This window comes from Zalophus californianus, chromosome 1 (assembly GCF_009762305.2).
Source record: "Zalophus californianus isolate mZalCal1 chromosome 1, mZalCal1.pri.v2, whole genome shotgun sequence".
NCBI classification, from domain to species: domain Eukaryota; kingdom Metazoa; phylum Chordata; class Mammalia; order Carnivora; family Otariidae; genus Zalophus; species Zalophus californianus.
The window spans coordinates 62579916-62601088 of record NC_045595.1 but is presented as its reverse complement, the minus strand read 5'-3'; the positions used below and the strand labels follow the sequence as shown (position 1 = coordinate 62601088).

The 21173-nt window shown below is 41.3% G+C and overlaps 1 protein-coding gene across 5 annotated transcripts in view; it reads left to right on the top strand.

Annotated features, from left to right (window-relative positions):
- Nucleotides 1–9676: 9676 nt before the first annotated feature.
- CNOT10 (CCR4-NOT transcription complex subunit 10) overlaps nt 9677–21173 on the top strand; it is a 77683-nt gene continuing 66186 nt past the window's right edge. For 4 of the 5 annotated variants that reach the window (XM_027586738.1, XM_027586737.1, XM_027586736.1 and 1 more), the window contains exon 1: nt 19219–19462. In XM_027586738.1, the coding sequence (XP_027442539.1) occupies nt 19261–19462 (202 nt within the window). In that variant the 5' untranslated portion in view covers nt 19219–19260. Of the gene's footprint in view, nt 9982–19218; nt 19463–21173 lie in introns of those variants that run through there. The other variant, XM_027586740.1, reaches the window with a different exon arrangement.

The following is a 21173-nucleotide window of genomic DNA, read 5'->3' as shown; positions in this document are numbered from 1 at the left end:
CTTTTGCCAAAGGATTTCTATTGGTCAGGGTCTAACCAGGAAAATAGAAACCACTCTAAGCATTGAAAACAGGGGAGAAAACCCCGGAGGGAACCTAATACAGGGGATTGGATAGAGGAGCCGAGAAACCTGGCAAGGCAGTGAGGCAACCCAGCCCTTAAAATAGCAGGACATTACTGCCTCCTGCTGGAGCGAGGGGGGAGAAAGAAAGGAAGCAGGAGGTGTTCCTGGAGTCCAAGGGCTGGGGTCATTGAGCAAAACCAGAACTGCCCTGAGCCTGTTGAGGGATGAGCCTTTCCCAGAAAGACTACCTGAGGCAGAGAAAGAAGAGGAGAAATACCCCTGGTTTCTCCCTTCCTCTTGCCTCCTGATTTCCCAACGACGCCTCCCATTGGCTGGACTTAGCCAGAAATCAGCTGACCTGGGATCCTGGGAAACAGCCTATAGGAGGAGTCAGCCCCCTGAAAGCACAGCAGAGCGGAGCGAGGGTAAAAATGAGATCTGAGGGCAGAGAGGATCCATCCCACTAGTTGTAAACTTAATTAGTTATAGTTAAATTTTCTTGTTTCTCCTATTTCTTTTCCAAAATGGTTCTCAGGCGCCTGGGTGGCTCAGTCGGTTGGGCGTCTGCCTTTGGCTCAAGTCATGATCCCAGAGTCCCAGCATCGAGTCCTACATCGGACTCCCTGCTCACTGGGGAGTCGGCTTCTCCCTCTGACCTCCCCCCTCTCATGCTTTCTCTCTCTGGCTCTCTCTCTCTTAAATAAATAAAATCTTTAAAAAATAGTAACAAAATAAGATAAAATGGTTCTCAACTCCTATATACCTAGAGTTGCCACATTTAGGGAGTGGGAAGGAGAGACACGGATGCCGGTTGAATCTGAATTTCAGATAAACAATGCAATATTTGGAATATATTTATATCAAAAAATTTTTGGTATTTATCTGAAATTCAAATTTAACTGGGCATCCTGTCCTTAAAATTGTATCTTGCACACGGTGTACCATATACCAAGTATAAATGAAATGCTTTAAAAACAAAACTAACTTATACACCCAACTATACAAAAACCAGAACTTATCCTAATTTCCACATCTGTAAGACAGTGGGAAAGACTATTTCACAAAATTAGATAATGCCACTGTGCTCCAAACATTCTGGTGACAGAGACTTTGGATACAGGGCCAGACATAGGGTAAAGCAAGTGAGGCACTGACCTTGGGTGCAAAATTTAATGGGGTGCCAAAAAACTTAGTAAGTAATCAAGATAAATAATATGTTAATGGAATATTTTTAAATAAAAATGAATAAAAAAAATCCATAAAGAAGAAAATATTGAAAATTTTAATATGACAGGATCAGTAACAGTGTGTGCTGAGACATATTGAAACCTGAGAAAAAAGGAAAAATCAGTCTTTACTTACTTTAAACCTGTCTTTACTTAAAATATTGATGTACTGTTCATCATGAATATATTAACTCCTGATTTCTAAAAATATTGCCTTAAAATACTATTTGTCTTGATTATGGAATTTTTTGGCACTTCCTTAAATTTTTCCACCTGAAATGAGTGTTCAGCACTGTTTGGATCCATTTCAGGGTTACACAAAATTCGCCAGATTTGGGTCGAATGATTACTGGCAACTTTTAAGTTGGCAAATAGTTTTGCCTTTGGAGCTTGATTTGAATAGCCAGTGAATGAAAAGTGAAGCTGGGAGAGGAGCTTGATGTCCATCCCTGTGAATGTTACTGCTTTGGCAAAGTGGGTAGAAATTTATGCTTTCACATCTTTGTAGTATTTCTTGGTAATTATCTACTCACTGAGATGAATTGGTTGCAAAAAAACTTGTAGTTTCCACCAGAAATTTGATTATGGAAATAACACTTGATTTAACCCTTTGTATCCTAAAAAAAAAAAAAAAGCCAGATCTAGAGTCGAAGAACTCTTTTCAAGTTCTAGTTGTGACACTTACTAGCTGAGCAAGTTGATTCATTGATTTACTTCTTGGAGCCTCAATTTCTTCACCCTCAAAATGGGTTTGAATAGCCATATTACAACAATGTTGAGGACAAAAAGAAACAATCATTGCAAAACCTCTTTATGAAATTGTAAAAGACCATTCAGAAGTGTCAAAACTCCTGATACACTGAAGAATTCTCATCTTGGAGGGGGGAGGGGCAAAGGGTGAGGGAGAGAAAATCTTAAGCTCCAGTGTGGAGCCCAATGTGGGGCTCGATCTCACCACCCTGAGATCATGGCCTGAGCCGAAATCAGGAGTCGGATGCTTAACCAACTGAGCCCCCCAGGTCCCCCAGAATTCTCATTATCGTAAAGTCCTGTTGCATTCATAGATATTGGCATGCTTACTAAGTATCAATATAAGGATGATATTTAAAAACAGTATTTGGAGATTATAACTGAGGTAATGGAGAGGGGATTCATATCGAGAGATTGTTTCCATAGTGCAAGAGAAGATTTGCGTATTGCTGGTATAATCTTTGGCCATCAGGAACATCTTCTTGAGAAAATGATGCCCATGTTTCCTGGGAAGGAACCGGCTTTAGCTACAAAGGAGGGTGTGTATGGGATGGAAACTGAAAAGGGATTATAGGCAGGTCATGAAGGGTCTTAAAAGTCATTTTAAGGAGTTTGGAATTGGTACTAAAAGCAATGAAGTGTTTTAAATGGATGTGGACAGGATCAGATTAGCATTAAAAAACCTATCTCGGGGCACCTGGGTGGCTCAGTTGGTTGAGCGTCTGCCTTCAGCTCAGGTCAGGATCCCAGGATTCTGGGGTCTAGCCCCACGAGCAGGGAGCTTGCTTCTCACTCTGCCTCTGCCCGCCACTCTGCCTGCTTGTTTGTGCTCTCTATCTCTCTGTCAAATATATAAATAAAATCTTCAAAAAAAGTAAAAATAAAAAACCTATTTCTGGCTAAATGAAGACATTCTGGAAGGGGAAAAGACAGGATGACAAGGTTGCTGTGGCACTTGTCTCAGAGGCGATAATGACTTGGGAATAGAGTGGCAGTGAAAATGGAAGGATCCATCATATGGAGGAAGTAGAATCCATAGACCTCGGTTGGCTGGTTGAACCAGATGGGGAATGAAGAACTGGGAGATGGTGTTTCAGTTATCTATTGCTACACCCTCAAATTTAGTGGTTTAAAAGAACAACTTGTACATCCACATGCAAAAGAATGAGGTTGGGGGGAGCGCCTTGGTGGCTCAGTAGGTTAAGGGTCTGACTCTTAATTTTGGCTCAGGTCATGATCTCAGGGTCATGAGATTGAGCTCCGTGTGGGGCTCTGAGCTGGGTGTGGAGCCTGCTTGGGATTCTCTCTCTCCCTCTCTATCTGCTCCCCCCCCACAACAACAACAACAAAAACATTTTTTTTTTTTTTGGAGAGAGAGAGCGCATGTGTTCGAGAGGGAGGGGGCAGGGAGGGGCAGAGGGGAAAGGGAGACAGAGAATCTCAAGCAGGCTCCACGCCCAGCACAGAGCTGGGCCCAAGGGTCGATCTCATGACCCTGAAATCATGACCTGAGCTGAAATCAAGAGTCAGATGCTTAACTAACTGAGCCACCCAGGCGTCCCTTAAAAATAAAATCTTAAAAAAAAAAATGTTAGAATTAGAAATCGGTAGTGATTGTACGACTTCACAGCTCAGTTTCAAAGGGAGAATTGCACACTTTACAAGGGTGAATTGTATGGTATGTTAATTATATCTTAATTTTTAAAATTAGATTTAAGAAATGCAACAACAATGCCTTATCATTTTTTGCCATCCTGGGGGTTGACTGAGCAGTTTTTCTATTTCGTATGGTATTGGATAGGATCATTCATGTGACTACATTGAGCTGGCAGCTGAGCTGAGCTGGAAGTTTCAAGAAGGCTTCATTTTTGGGGTGTCTGGGTGGCTCAGTCAGTTGAATGTCGGACTCTTGGTTTCAGCTCAGGTCATGATCTCTGTGTCCTGGGATCAAGCCCGGTGTCAGGCTCCATGCTCAGCCTCCCCCTCTGTCCCTTTCCCTCTCCCTCCCCCTCTGCCCCTCTCCCAGCTCACACATGCTCACTCTCTCTCTCAAATAAATAAATAAATAAATAAATAAATAAATAAATAAAATCTTTAAAAAAAAAAGAAAAGAAGAAGTCTTCATTCTTATGTCTGGAACCTTGGTGCTTGCTGTCAGTTGACGCATCTTGGGTTTCCTTCATGTGGTCTCTCTCCAGCAGGACAGCCTGAGCTTCCTTACACCTTGGTGGCTGAGAACAAGGGAAGAAAAGTGGAAACTGCAATACTTTTGAATGACTAGCCCAAAACTGGCTCACCATCACTTCTGCATCCTGTTGGTCAGAATAAGTCACAGCTCAGTTTCACAGGGAGAAGGAGAACAGCATGTGCTTATTGGGACAGGTGTCACTGCTGACAGCTATCTTTGCAGACAGTCTTGCACAAGTGACAAGGACCACATCCAGTTTGAGGCGCTCTTCACTGGCTGGAGGGGAAGTGCAGTGCGAAGGTTGGTGACACAACAGAGTCCCACTGAGATTTTCCACCTCCCACTTTTTTTTTAAGATTTTATTTTTGGGGGTGCCTGGGTGGCTCAGTCATTAAGCGTCTGCCTTTGGCCCAGGTCATGATCCCAGGGTCCTGGGATCAAGCCTCACATTGGGCTCCCTGCTCAGCGAGAAGCCTGCTTCTCCCTCTCCCACTCCCCCTGCTTGTGTTCTCTCTCTCCCTCTCTCTCTCTGTCAAATAAATAAATAAAATCTTTAAAAAAAAGATTTTATTTTTTTAAGTAATCTCTACAGACAATGTGGGGCACAAATCCACAACCTCAAGATCAAGAGTCTCATGCTCTATTGACTGAGCCAGACAGGTGCCCCCTCCCCCACTTCTGAATTAACACCTTTCCATCACTGATGTCACCCTATCTGTGAACAAAGGATAGCTGCCAATACTGAAAGTTGAGAGAAGAGACCTAAATTGTCTTCAATGTAGGAAATTCTAGAATGTTTAAAGCTGAATGTGGTGGTTAAGATAATAGTCACTTGTCTTGTGACTTGGGAAAGTGGGTTAACTCCTGTGCCTCAGTTTCCTTATCTATGAAATGAGGAACAAGAACAAGAAAAGTGACCATCTGTGAGAAACTGAAAAATGACTCTGTTGACATCTCGGTCCTGCTAAGAAAATAAAAATAATTCTTCATAGCAGAATGTTCCCAAATGGACATAAGCAATCACAGAATATAAACAATGTTCAGAGAAGTTTACAGCATGACTGTGTTTGGAACAAGACAAAAAACAAAGCCCTCCACAACTGTAAAAATGAGGGAACACCCCCTTCTTCTAACATGAGTAATGCTGCCCCTTGACCAATGACAACTCTAGCCTTGCTTTAATCCTCCTGCCTCCTAGATAAAGATTAAGACCCTTAATCACTGAACTGCCTGTTTCCTGAGTGAATCTAATTCTAAATTGCCCCCTCCACCTGCCTAATCCCTCTTTAAAATCATCCAGCACAAGTCCAGATTATTTAAGAGGTTCTGCCTAATTCCCTTTTCTTGAGAGGATCCTTCCTTAAGTAAGATCAGTAAGCACTTCAGACATCTTTTTATGTGAGCTCTAACATGTTGGGGAGAAAGAATCTCCTCTGCCCTTCAGAGTTCTTCTAGCTGGACTAAGAATCAAACTGAGATGAGACAAATTAGTGGGGAAAAATCAACTTTAAGAGCATACATATGAGGAGTCCACACAGACATGGAAATTCCAAAGACAGTGAGTCACATGAGGCTTATATGAGCTAAGGAAAGGGGTAGGGGTCTGAAGATACAAAGGGAGAAAAAGACCATTAGCAGGAAGGTGGGAAGAGATGTTTGGAAAATAAAGATGTTTGCCCTATGCCAAAGTGACCCATCTTGGGTCAGCCTGCCCTTGGCCCCTTCAAACATATACATCAAAATATATACTAGAATATTCATATTGGCCTTATTCAATACAGACAATAAAATAAGCATATAAATTACAGAATAATTAACATAATGGAACATTACATAACAATGAGAAACAAGCTACAAACTCAACAACATGGATGAATCTCATATTGTTGAGCAAATGAAGCTAGACTCCAAGAAAAATATACTCTATGGGGATGCTTGGGTAGCTCAGTCGGTTAAGTGTCCAACTCTTGATTTCAGTGCAGGTCATTATCTCAGGTTTGTGGGACTGTGCCCTGAATCAGGTCCGTGCTCAGCATAGAGTCTGCTTGAGATTTTCTTCCTCTCCCTCTGTCCTTCCTCCAATTCTTACATGCTCTCTCACTCGAAAATAAATAAATAAGGTGTGCCTGGGTGGCTCAGTCACCTTTGGCTCAAGCCATGGTCCCAGGGTCCTGGGATCAAGCCCTGAATCAGACTCCCTGCTCAGTGGGGAGTCTGCTTTTCCCTCTCCGTCTACCCCCTCCCCCACTTGTGCTTTCTCTCTCCCTTGCTCTCTCTCTCAGGTAAATAAATAAAATCTTTAAAAATTAAATTAAATAAATAAGTCTTTAAAAATATATATATAGGGGCCCCTGGGTGGCTCAGTTGATAGCGTCTGCTTTCAGCTCAGGTCATGATCCCAGCAGCCTTGCATTGGGGTCCATTGTCTGTGGGAAGCCTGCTTCTCCCTCTCCAACTCCCCCTGCTTGTGTTCCTTCTCTCGCTGTGTCTCTTTCTGTCAAATAAATAAAATCTTTAAAAAAATAAAATAAAATAAAATAAATATATATATGCTGTATGGTCCATTTGTATTAAATTTGAATCGATGGTGTTAGCCATCAATATAGTGACTACCCTTGTGGAGAAATGGGAGGAGGCATTAGGGGGGCCTCTAGTTGCAGGTAGTTTGTTGTCCTTTCTCTGGGCGCTAGTTAGGTGGATATGTTGAAAATTCAATAAACCGTACTTATGATTTGTGCACTTTTCTATGTGAACGTTAATGTGAATAAAAGTTTTTTTTTAAAGTGGGCAACCACTTAAAAGGGACATAGGAGCCTACCTGAAAAAGCTCCCAATTAATAAAGCTGAAACAATTTCAGCAACAAAGTAACTTAATATTGAATTGTAAACACAGTCATGAGTCCATACTCATAAAATTTATGATTAAATAAGTAACTAAATGAGAAGAGACAAATCTCCCTTAGAGAAGGTTATCTACATACATACTCCTCACTGCAGGAGGTAGAGTTTAAAACATCCTCCACTCCCCAACCTGAGTGTGAACTGCACTTAATGACTCACTTCCAAAGAGTAGAGTGTGGAAGTAAATTTACAGTGGAGAAGACTGGCAGACCCTACCTGAGCCAGGTGATCAAAGTTAACATCATCATTTGCTAGCATGTAATCTTCATTTGATGTGATGAGAATGGCAAGTCACCTCTGGTTTTCCTCCTAAAAACCCATAATCCTAGTCTAACTGTAACTGAACTCAAGGGGTGCTGCATTTGGGGTGCATCAAATTGAACATAACCCAAAGAAGTGTTGAAAGCAAAGAGCTTTTTTTTTTCAAAAAATTTTTTAAAAATTTCTTTTATTTAATATAGTGAGAGAGAGAGGAAGGGAGAGCAAAGAGGGAGAGTGAGAGGGAGAAGCAGATCCCCCACTGACCAGAGAGCCTGATGTGGGACTCAATCCTAGGACCCTGAGATCATGACCTGAGCCGAAGGCAGACACTTAACCAACTGAGGCACCCAGGCGCCCCAAAAGCAAAGAACTTTTTATTACTTGTTACTTGTAAGGAGACAGATAGTTCTCAAAGCACTGTCTTCCCATGGATTAGTACAGGATGCTTTTAGTCACTGTATCAGTGGGCAGGGCAGGTAGCTTGCAAATACATTAAGGAACTTATACATATTCTATTACTTATGCTCTTTGCTTCACCTATGCTTGTCTAACACATTAACATGCTAGTACATATAGGTATGTTCAAAAAATGGCAGAAAACCCCACCTATAGGAAGAGATCTTAGTATTATAATGAGCTAAAGGCAACTTTAAGACAACTTGGGGGAAAATAATAAATAAATAAATAAATAAATAAATAAATAAATAAATAAATAAGGGGGCTCTCGGCTGGCTCAATTAATAGAGCATGCAGCTCTTGATTTCGGGGTTGTAGTTCAAGCCCTATGTTGAGTACAGAGATTACCTAAAAATAAAATCTTCTTGGGGGCACCCGGGTGGTTCAGTCAGTTAAGTGTCCGACTCTTGATTTTGGTTCAGGTCATGATCTCAGGGTTGTGACATGGGCGTGGAGCCTGCCTAAGATTCTCCCTCTCCCTCTCTAATAATAATGACAAAAATAATAATAAAATAATACAATCTCCAAAAAAAATAAAAAGACAACTCAGTGGGGCTTCTGCATAGATCCTCAGCTCTAGTCCTGCTCAAACTGGCTCATGTAAGGGGCTATCATGTGAAACACCTAGCCGGGTAGTCTCCTTGGCTGGAACTGCTGGTTCTGCAAAACAAAACACATTCCTCCCCTGCTTTTGTCCCTTCCCGCTCCTCCCTTCTACTGAGAGCTTTTAGCCTCTGATCTAAGTAACTTCCCTGCTGCATCCTAGGTAACAGGGGCAGGAGTGTCCTGAGAAGGCAGACCCCGTTGATTGAAAGCCCATGAAGTCATGTTAGGAGGTGTCCTGATGCCACTTTGTCTGGTCCTCTGTTGGTCTTTTCCATTTCAAGAGACTTGGAATCTAAAATATACCTTTATTCTTTATGCTAAATATTTCATTAGATATATTTGATAATTGTATCTCTAGGATAGTGCTGATTAACTACTTGTCCCACAGTTGCTTTGAAAGATAAAGCAGGCATTCCTATCCCTGGAGGCTAGGCCTATGTGTTCCTTGTTTGGTCCAGCTGTGCCTGGGGACAATTTGACTGCTTCTGTTCTGAATTGACAGGATGAATGTCTGGGTGCCAGCTTCATAACCATGAACAAAATAAATCAAATCAAATGTGCAGTCTTCAAAAATCCTGACCAGTACTCCTTAAAGCTGTCAAAATCATCAAGGACAAGAAAAATCTGAGAAACTATCACAGTCAAGACTAGCCTAAGAAGACATAATGAATGTAATGTGATGTCCTTGACAGAATGCTGGAACAAAATGGGGACAGTGGGGAAAATTGATGAAATTACAAAAAATATATGGTAATGTACCAATCAAGGTCGTTTCTTAGATGTGACGGATGTACCAGTTATTTAGTCAAAATCTATGATGCTCACAACACGGGAAACTAGGTGAGGAGTATACAGGAACTCTATGTATCTCTTTGCAATTTTTCTGTAAATATAAAACTATTCTAAAATAAAATGTTTTGTTTACAGGAACTGCAACAGTGTCTTCTCACAGAATTGGGAGAAATCAGTGAAAGCGTACAGGTGTCAGGTGTTATTGTGATTTTACGTAAAATGCGGGAGGAAAGCTCTGACACTTAGGAATTTTAACCACGATAAGCAAGAAGTAATCGCGTGGAGATCCCTCCCGGGCGACCCAGCACACGCCCACAGCCACAACTGAGCATCCGTCGAGTCGGGCGCGCACGCATACGCACACGCACACGCCGCCGGGGGCGGGACGCTCGGGGGACGCCTGCGTGGGGCGGGGCCAGCCGCAGTTCCCGGAGCGGCCCCCGGAAGTGGTGTGTACCAGGATGCCGTGGAGCGGAAGCTGTGCCTGGCGGGAGACAGTGGAGCTACCCGGCCTGAGACGCTGCCTCTTGTTGCTAGACGACGTGAACTAGCTTTCGTCACTTCCTCAGCCCGCCGCCTCCCCACTCCCCAGGCCGGAACCCAAGGGCCCGGAGCCGGGGTGGGCTCGTCTTCCGAGGTCCAGGACCGTAGCTAGCTTGGCAGCTGGAGTCGAGGCCACGCCACCTGCGGGGAAGAACCTAAGCTGGAGTGGGAAGATGGCTGCAGACAAGCCTGCAGGTGAGGCTCCCACGCCCCGTGTGCTGAAGCGGTGGGACACGCGGGGGGGGGCCGACCCTGGCGCTGAGTCTGTGGGGACTAGGGGATGGGGACCCGAGGGCGACTTTAATTTGAGTGTGCATTTCTCTCCCCCGTCCTCTCCCTCGGCCGTCCCAAATGTGAGTCTTTGGGCCCCAGATCGATAGTTTTTTTTTTTTTTTTTTTTTTTTTTTATCTAAGTGCAGTATGAAGCCACTACTGACCGCCTTTGCCCCACTCTCCAGAATATCTAACTTAAATTTATTTAACCACTTCACAGGCTTTTCGGTTTTCCAGTGGGGAAGGCAGAACAAGCAAAGTTCACCCTGGAGCACACAGCTGCCTTAAGTCCCCTGGCTCAGGATAAGACTCACCTGGGCTGTTTTGCCCCACATAAGCCTGCCTCTGGTCAGCGATGTCCTATATAATTAGTTTTGTGAAAACTATGTGTTTAAGTAGACAAAATTAGAGCGTCTCTATTCGTTCTGTGCTCTCAGATATCTTGCGTTTAGAACCTATTTTCCCGTAGTTCCTCAAGGTTAATTAATTTAATCTCGATTATTTTCTTTATGGATTACTGCTCCATTCCTAGAATCTTCTCCATTAGGGTATGTAAAATTCTATCCTGCCTACCTCTGGGACGATCTGCCATATGTGTCTTTTAAGAAATTAATGTTCTCTGTGGCATCTCAGTTATGTTGGGAGAACTTAACTGACAGATCTTAGAAGTGGTCAACACTAAGACTTTTTGTAGTGAAATTTTAAAAAAAGAAAAGATAGTCTCTATATTCTGTAGATTTTGATTTCAGTAAGGGACAGATGGACTTGATTTGAAATGAAAGTGAGCCAATCTTAATATAGGTACAGATGAATAAAATTGTTGAAAAAATCTCTTCAGTAAACTGAGAAGAAAAACAGAGAAAAGGTTTACAAAGTGAGGATAATAGAATATGCTGTAGAATTTTAGGTAGGCTGGTCACAGAAAGACTCCGGTGAAGTGATATTTGAGCAGATACCCACATGAAATGAAAGAGAGAGCCATATGGAATGGTTAGTGTGGATAGGGAGAATGTTCCAGGCAGGAAATAAGCATGACTTGTCCAAGGCTGGACGAAGGGGACCGGCATTTTCCTTTTTAATTGATGGCCATTATCTGTTTCCCAGGTTTACCATTCCTCCGTGCCCATATCTTTTGCGCTTGCCTGGAATGACCTTTTTAGGCCTAAAGCCCATCTGGTTTTCAAGTCCTACCTCAGTCATTAAGCATTCTTCTACTTGTTCATTCACTCACAAAGATTGAGTACCAGGCACTGCCTTGGATATTGAAGAAATGGATATGACACACTCCCTGCCTTTGAAGACCTACTGCTCAGTCTGTAAGAGACCTAATATAGTGGCACATCCATTTGGTAGTACGTATGTAATATAGCCACGTAACGTAACTCTGTAATACGTGTAGTGGAGGAGTAAGGTCCAGGGCGATTTGGGACTGTCTTTGGTTGAAGTTTATAGGCCATGTTGTAGGAAATTCTTAACCTAGATAATGTTAAATTTGTATTAAGTAGATGAGTGTTTAATGTGGTTCCTTTGAATCTCTCCTCTTCTCCATCCCCATTTCACCTGCTGTGATTCTAGCCTTTATCTCTTAATGGGGTCTGTTTCACATTAAGCAGCCTTCTGACTGGTGTTTGTTTCTCTTCCTACCCAGTCCATTCTTCTGACTGCTGTCTTTTTATTCTAAAACACGAATTGGAACATACTATTCCCACCCCTGTAAACTTTCTAAGATTGTACCATCTTCTGTGCATCAAATCCTCACTCTTTAATGTCATTTGTGAAACTTCACAGTCTGTTCCCAGCTGATGTTTCTATATCAACACACCTAGCTCTTCACACCAGAAATGACTCTCTTGAAAAGCATTGTGTTCTTTTGAGTTTCTGACGGGTAAGAAAGAAGGGAAAGTGGTATCTTCCTTTCTCTTCTCAATCTGGTAAACATTCTCTTCATTCAAAGTCTAGTTTATACGCTGCTTCATCTCTGAGCTCCTGAGCTCAGAGCCCTTGTCACGGAGGGTATTGTGTGCTTATTCTTAATTAGGTAAGAAAAGAGACCCATGAAAGCGTTTAAAAAAGTGACCTGATCATAGTGTGGGAGGGGGTAGATTTAAGTGAAACAAGACTGGAAGCCCAGGGAATAGCTAAAGCCAGCTAATGTTGTGATATTAATTTATTCCGTAAATATTTATCCATGGCCTGCTTTGCCAGGCACTAACATAATCTCTGTAATCCTGAAGCTTATAGTATGAAAGACAGATAAACATGTAAACAAAATAAGAAATAATTGTGATTTTTAAGTTGTGATAAATATTGTGACAAAAAAGAAAATGAATAGGACGACAGAGGATAACTGAGAGCAAGGACCCTGTTTTGAATAAATTGGAAGGGCTCTCTTAGAAGTAACATTGGAACCCTCAATATAAAGAGCCAGCCATGTGGGGGAAAAATGATCCAGGTAAGAGGAGCAACAAATGTACAGACCCCTTGGAAAATGTTTAAAGAGTGAGAAGACCCCTCGAATATAAGCACCTCGAAGAAAGGTACTTTTATCTGTGTTAGTCTTGCTCTTATCTCCAGTGCCTAGAACAATGGCTGGCATATAGGAGGCACTCGATACGTATTTATAGCATAGTGAGCAAAGGAGCGTGAAAGAGATGAATTCAGTTGTGTCAGGCTGGCCTATGTCAGTTTGAGTTCATTCTAATGGGAAGCCGTTGGGAGATTTCAGCAAGAGCATCATGTAACCTGATTCATGTTTTAACTGAGGTAGGTGAGAACTGATGAAGAGATAGAAGCAAGGGGTTTGAAACCAGACACCCTGGGTTCCTCCTAGCTCTACCACTTGGTATCCATGTGACCTTGGGCAATTTTTCTTTTGTAAAGTAGGCTCCACACCCAGCATGGAGCCCAACAGAGAGCTTGAACTCGGTGATCCTGAGATTAAGACTTGAGCTGAGATCAAGAGTCAGATTCTTGGGGTGCCTGGGTGGTTCAGTTGGTTAAGTGTCCAACTCTTAATTTCAGCTCAGGTCATGATCTCAGGGTTGTGAGATCGAACCCCATGTGGGGCTCTGTGCTCAGCAGGGCGTCTGCTTCAGATTCTCTCTCTGCCCCTCTCCCCTGCTTGCTTGCTTGTGCGCTCTCAAATAAATATATAAATGAGTCAGATGCTTAACCAACTGAGCCACCCATGCACCCCTTGGTTAAACGTTAAGACCCTTTTTAAGCGTCAGCTTTCCTCTGTGTAAAATGAGAATGATAACAGTATCTGTGTCTCCACATTAAGAAAGGGTTAAAATGACATCATCTCAGGGCCTGATTTTTTTCTTTAAATGTGGGCTAATATTACTTTGGGCTAAGCGGTAGGATGGCAAGGAGAGGCAGATAGGAGAAACGTTTAGGGAGTAAAACTGGCAGAATTTGTGAACTAATTGGGTATAGTAAGTGAGCAGAAAGCGTTGTTCCTTAGGAAAGGTTCTTCGTTGAATCTCAGTTTCTTCATTTGTAAGATGGGTGTCCTAACAGTTTTCTAACTTTTTAAGATTTTATTTTTCAGTAATCTCTATACCCAACATGGGGCTCAGACTTAATAACCCCAAGACCAAGAGTCACATGCTCTACCAACTGAGCCAGCCGGGCGCCCCCTAACTTCTAATAGCATTTTATTTTATTTTATTTCATTTGTTTTATTTTATTTTTTAAGATTTCATCCATTTATTTGACACAGAGAGAAAGAGAGTGAGCACAAGTAGGAGAAGTTGCAGAGGGAGAGGGAGAAGCAGGCTCCCCACTGAGCAGGGAGCCCGACGTGGTGCTTGATCCCAGGACCCTGGGATCATGACCTGAGCTAAAGGCAGACACTTAACTGACTAAGCCACCCAGGTGTCCCTTTTTTTTTTTTTAAAGATTTTATTTATTCATTAGAAAGCAGGGGGAGCAGGGGCAGAAGGAGACGGAGAAAGAATCTGAAGCAGACTCTGCCTGACTCGGGGCTCAGTCCCCCAACTGCAAGATCATGACCTGAGCTGAAACCAAGAGACGGACATTCAACCAATTGAGCCAACCCAGGTGCCCCCCTAATAGCATTTTTATTTATCTCATAGGGTTGTAGCTTAAGTGTATCAACTGAGGTAAGGTGTATTACTTAGCTCACATCCTCTGAGAAGCAGAAGTCAAAGTGCTTTTTATTTGGAAGGTGCAAACTCAAGATAGTAAAAGTGAGAGAGAGAAAAAAGTAAGGCAAAGGAAGGTGCAGTACATTAATACCTGGCTCCTATTTCACCTTGAGCTAAGAGACAGAGCATGTCACTTGCATAAGGGATTTTTCTGAAAGAGTTTCGAGGAGAAACTACACTTCAGAATAGTTCATATGAAGAGAGAAAAAAGGGATAATTTGTCTGTCCAGTTTCCTCCCATTTCCTGTTTCCAACTGGTAAAGACTTACTCCCTGAGAAACAAATTGACCTGTGCTTCTGGATTGTGTGGCTTCTCAGTGACTGATCTGCCAGCGGTTCTCACGCTCTGATTTGTATTTCAGCCAAACTGTAGAGGGGGGTGGATGGGGGACCAACCAGAGACAAAGATTGAGGGGGGCATTGGGAGGTTCACAAGGTCCATGTCCCTATATGACATACAAAAGTGATGTGAAACTGGTTGCATTTTTGACTAAGGAAGTACCAACAGCGTTTTAGGATGATTTATTTGACCTTATTTTTTTATGGTTATCTGAAGGGATAAAATGGCTGGAGTTCGGACACAAAATCCTAGATTTGAATTTATCTGAGAATTTGAACTGTGAGGCTGGCTGTAGTAGGCTTAATAGGAAAAGGTTGACAATATTATGAATAAGGGAAAGATAGGACCTGATGGGTAATATGAAATCAGGAGAAGAGTACTTACAAATGGCTTTGAAATTTTGAGCCAGGATGGCCACAGAAATGATAAGAACAACAAACAAATGGGAAAAATTTAAGCCAAGGCTCTTTTATTAAAGACACCCAAAACTGATGATTATCATTAAATGTATAAGGTAAAAAGTATCAAATTCTCTGTTGCTTCTACCCGGTCTCTGCCTCCAGGGAGCTTATACTGAGTTTGTGTGTTCTTCCAGACTTTTCCTATTCCTACCCAACCTCATATTGACTTATAAATATGTTTGTGCAGGGTCGCTTGGGTGGCTCAATTGGTTAAGCTTCAGACTCTTGGTTTTGGCTCAGGTCATGATCTCATGGGTTGTGGGATAGAATCCTGCTCCATGCTCAGGGCAGAGTCTGCTTGAGATTCTTTGCCCCTTCCCTCTCCCTCTGCTCCTCTGCATGCGTGCACGTGCGCGCGCGCTCTCTCTCTCTCTCTCTCTCTCTCTCTCTCTCTCTCTCTCTCTCTCTCTCTCTCTCTCAAATTCACTCTTAAAAATAAATAAATAAATATATATGTGCTGATGAGGAAATTATGTAATACTGTCCTACCATTTGCTTTCTTCAGAGTCCAGTAAGGAATCTGTGCATATTTGAAATTTTTTCAACTTTGTATTACAAAGGATTTCAAACATCCAAAAAATTGAAAAAATGATTATCCATATGCCCACCACCTAGTTTAACGAATGTTACATTTTGCCATATTTACTTCCTCTATCTCTGGCTACAACTTTTAGTATTGAATCATTTCTAAATAAGTTATAGACATTTCATCTCTAAATATTTCACTATGCATTTTTTTTAAAAAGATTTTATTTATTTGACAGAGAGTGTGAGCACAAGCAGGGGGAACAGGAGCGAGAGAGAAGCAGGCTCCCCACTGAGCAAGGAGCCCAACGCAGGGCTTGATCCTAGGATCCTAAGATCATGACCTGAGCTGAAGGCAGATGCTTAACTGACTGAGCCACCCAGGCACCCCTCACCATGCATTTTTTTTTTTTTTAAATAAAGCCATTTGGGGTGGCTGGGTGGTTTAGTCGTTAAGCATCTGCCTTTGGCTCAGGTCATGATCTCAGGGTCCTGAGATGGAGCCCCGCATCAGGCTCCCCCGCTCCCTGCTCGGCGGGAAGTCTGCTTCTCCCTCTCCCACTCTCCCTGCTTGTGTTCCTGCTCTCACTATCTCTTTGTCTCTGTCAAATAAGTAAATAAAATTAAAAAAAAAAAGGCCATTCACCTAACCATTGTCATACTTTAGAAAATTAATATTTGAATATATTAAATTTCCCAGTTGTCCCAAAAATGCTATTTAAAGACTTAAAGAAGCTGTGCTTATCTGGCAAAGTATCAGTTAAAAGATAATAGTAAGTTAAAAAGGTGAAAAGCACAGCATAGTTCCCTAATAATACTGTAATAATGTATTAACTGCACATACTGTGGCAAGCACTCAGTAATGTATAGACTTGTTCAATCAACATGTTGTACACCTGACAGTAATATAACACTACGTTAATTAAACTTCAAGTGCTTTTCAAACTAGGATCCAGTCATGGTTTACACATTATATATATATATATATTTTTTTTTAAGTCTCTTCAGTGTATTAATTCCCAGTATTCCTTCATGTTTTGTTTTGTTGTATGACAGTGATTTTTGAATCAATTGTCTTGTAAAATTCCCACATTCTGGATTTGTCTGATTGTTTCTTCTCAGTATCCTTTAATTAGTTCCTTGTCTTCTGTATTTTCCATGAACTGAAAGTTGTTGCCTCTGCAGACTTGATTAGATTTAGGTTTACCATATTTTTGAGATACTTTCTAGATGATTCTGTATGCTTTATATAAAGTGCATAATGTCAGTTTCCATTTGTCCACCATTAGTGATGCTAAATTTCATCAATTTGTTAAGGTAGTGACAGGAACATCTTTTTCCAATTGCAATTAGAAGTAATCTGTGGGGTAATAATTTGGAATCATGTAAACATCCACCATTGATGATCAGTTATATCATTGGGGATTGCACAGTGACACTTTTCCTAGTTCTATTACTGTTTATATTTATTTGCTGATACTATATAAAGAATAGCTCTCTCATATCAACTGGGAATGAACTATAACTCTTCCCAGAAAGGCATGTTAAATGTTAAAAACTTGAAAATTCATCCTTTTCATTTACTAGTTTTCAGGATAAGGAGTTGATATAATAGTGACCTACATTTGATATCTCAAGTGTCTTTAATGTTTAGGAATTTAGAGTAATGTATTGGTCTTATGATTCCAATTTTAAATATATAATTGAGTGTATAGTTGATTTGTTCTTGTGAACTTAAGTTGAAATCTTAACTATATATTTTTGCATGGACATTAAAGAGTACCTGAGTCACTATTTTCATAAGTTAAATTTTTTTAGATTTATAAGTTATTTAAAGTTCTCAGAAAATTTTCTTTTCAAGTCAACTGTATTTAAATTGAATATATTAAAGTAGTAAAAATTTTATGTCTGAATGTGTCTAACTTTGTAAGGGAGATCAAACATTCATCACAGCCCTTTAAAATTAAAACCCCAAATAGAATGTCTAAGTTGTGGAGTACCTGGCTGGCTCAGTTGGTAGAGCATGCAAATCTTGATCTTGGGGTTGTAAGTACAAGCCCCACATTGGGCATAGAGACTACTTAAAAATAAAATCTTAGGGCGCCTGGGTGGCTCAGATGGTTGGGCGTCTGCCTTCGGCTCAGGTCATGATCCCAGGGTCCTGGGATCGAGTCCCGCATCGGGCTCCCTGCTCCTTGGGAGCCTGCTTCTCCCTCTGCCTCTCTATCTCTCTCTCTCTCTGTGTCTCTCATGAATAAATAAAAATCTTTAGAAAAAAAATAAATAAAATCTTAAAAAAGAAAAAGGTGGGACAGGTGGCTCAGTTGGTTAAGCATCTGCCTTCAGCTCAGGTCATAATCCCAGGGTCCTGGGATTGAGTCCCACATCCGGCTCTTTGCTCAGCGGGGAGCGTGCTTTTCCCTCTCCCTCTGCTTATGCGTGCTTGCTCTCTCTCTCTCTCACAAATAAAATCTTAAAAAAAGTCTAAGTTGAATGTAAAAGCTTAAGGGAAATCTAGGCTTTCTGAATTTATAACATTAATAAATCAAGTATTAATAATTTGAAAACTAGAGTAAATCTCTTTTCTGTGCATAAAAACTCTCCAGTATGAAAATTAAAATACTCCTCAGCAGGGGTGCCTGGCTGGCAGTCAGTGGAGTGTGATCTTGATCTTGAGGTTTTTTGAGCCCCACAATGGGTGTAGCGATTCCTTAAAATCTTAAAAAAATACTCAGCATGGTAGAGGTCTGCTTTGCTTGTCTTTTCCAAAGCATGTTATTGCTGATTCTTTTTTTTTTTTTAAAGATTTATTTATTTGACAGAGAGAAACAAAGCAAAAGAGGGAAAAGAAGCAGGGGGAGTTGGAGAGGTAGAAGCAGGCTTCCTGCTGAGCAGGGAGCCCGATGTGGGGCTTGATCCCAGGACTCTGGGATCATGACCTGAGCCAAAGGCAGACACTTAACGACTGAACCACCCAGGCTCCCTAGAGTCTTTTTTTTTTTTTTTTTTAAGATTTTATTTGACAGACAGCGAGAGAGGGAACACGAGCAGGGGGAGTGGGAGAGGAGGAGCAGGCTTCTCGTGGAGCAGGGAGCCCGATGCAGAGCTCCATCCCAGGACCCTGGGATCATGACCTGAGCCACCCAGGCACCCCTATTATTGATTCTTGATATTCTCTTCCTTTATTTCTGTAGTGCTGGACAGGGTACTCAAGTCTGAGGCATTGCTGGCCACATATTATTTCTCTGAGCTGTGTAGTAATCACAGCTGTTATATGTGTAGGGTTTTGGTAAGTCAGAGACACTTGTCCAAGTGTGAGAAAACCACATGTGAGGTGTGTGAACTTCAGTTACATGGTGACTTTGGCAAACCTGAATGATGTTTCTTTGAAATGGCATCCTTTTTTAAAACTTGTCTTCCCAAAGGCATTAATACTACTTTGTGACCATACTAGTAGGTTTTCTTAGTCTTTAACATTCCTTATTTCTTTGGAAAAAAATGTCTTTTCTTGAACATCATTGGAGTTATATTTTGAAAAGTGTAGCTTGTGTGGAAGACCCTCCTCCAATCAGATTTCAGTTGTTAACATTCTGTATTAGAATGTTACTGTGCTTTTTCAGTTAACTGACTTCTTTCAGTTTTGAAATAGCAGTGTATTTCTTTTCTACTTAGTTCAAACCTAAAATCAGTTGTTTGGTTCAAAATGAAGCCTGTTGGCTTAAAGGGTGTCAAGGCTTTTGCTCCTAAGAGCTCTGTGCGCCTGGAAGGTCAGCCATGTTCGTTAGGCCAGAGTAGAAGGAAAGTCAAACTTATGGATGAACGGCCATACACTCTTACAATTGGCAATGGAGACTACTTTTGGACAAATAAAGACACATTATGGAATTATGTGCAGACTCTTTCTGGTAAGAACTCAGCAGTTACAAATACTGTTTTAAAAACTGATTATGAAAATAACACCCATTCCTTACAGAAAACAAATATAATGGAAAATAAAAATAGTAATCCCATTGGAGTATTTTTGTTTTAAAGTTTTATCTTGAAGTAAAAATGCAGATAAAATAATGGTTGGTTAACTTAGAAAAGGCTACTCTTTGGGCTTAGTTCTCCAAAATATCTGTAGAAATGAGAATTTCAGAGTCTCTTGTAAGCCTTAGAGTCTAGCTTATTTATTTCTCTTAAAGTTCGCTTCTCTCTTTACCTGGAGGATTATAGGAGGCTTTTACAGTTCCTGGAGGAAAGTAGAAGCTTAAACTCTTCAGTGCGTTGGTGAATTATTGGGTTATTTCCCCCTGCTTCATAGTATATATAAATCACTCTTTGGCAGTTGGGCCCAGAGGTCCTATAAAAGAATATAACCTAGAGAGAGTATATTTTAGAAGAAGCTATGGAGATAACTTGATGGCACATTAAGAAATTTTGGCATTTGGTTTAAATTTTGTGTACTTCCTTATGAGGGAAGATAAATGTTGTAAACACTTAGGGTTTCCTAAAATTTTTTAAAGAGTTTGTGTTCATTGTTAAAATTTTATGACAGATGTACATGCAGTTGAGGGTTCTGCTTCACTCTAAACTCATTCTTTGATTTCTGGAGTCCTGAAATCCTGTGTCCTATTTTTACACATTTACAAGTAATTGGTTCTGGGGCACCTGGCTGGCTCAATCAATAGAGCATGCGACTCTTGATCTCAGGGTTGTGAGTTCAAGTTGGGTGTAGAGATTACTTTAAAAATAAAATCTGGGGCACCTGCGTAGCTCAGTCCATTAAATGTCCAACTTTTGATTTCATTTCAGGTCATGATCTTAGGATCATGGGATTGAGCTCCACATAGGGCTCCAGGCTCAGTGCAGAGTCTGCTTGCCCCTCTCCCTCTGCTCCTCCCCCTGCTCACATGCGTGCTCTTTCTCTCTGAAATAACATCTTTTTTTTTTCAAATCCAAAATAAATAAATATTTTATTTATTTTTATCTTTTTTTTTTAAAGATTTTATTTATTTATTTGAGAGAGAATGAGAGATAGCACGAGAGGGAAGAGGGTCAGAGGGAGAAGCAGACTCCCTGCTGAGCAGGCAGCCCGATGTGGGACTCGATCCCAGGACTCCAGGATCATGACCTGAGCCAAAGGCAGTCGCTTAACCAACTGAGCCACCCAGGCGCCCTTTATTTATTTATTTTTTAAAGGGGATTTTATTTATTTGACAGAGACACAGTGAGAGAGGGAACACAAGCAGGGGGAGTGGGAGAGGGAGAAGCAGGCTTCCCGCTGAGCAGGAAGCCCTGTGCGGGACTCGATCCCAGGACCCTCGGATCATGACCTGAGCCGAAGGCAGACGACTAACAACTGAACCACCCAGGTGCCCCAAGATTTTATTTTTAAGTAATCTCTACACCCAGCTTGGGAGTCGAATTCACAACCCCCAGATCAATAGTCACATCTCTACCAACTGAGCCAGCAGGTGCCCCCAAAATAAAATCTTAAAAAATTATAATAGTAAATAAATAAAAGTAATTGGTCCTTACTGTTATTATACACCTAAAGTTTTGCAAAACAGATATATTGTGTAAACAGGTTAACAATAACTCATTGTCACGGCTTTCTAAAGAAAAAGCTATCCT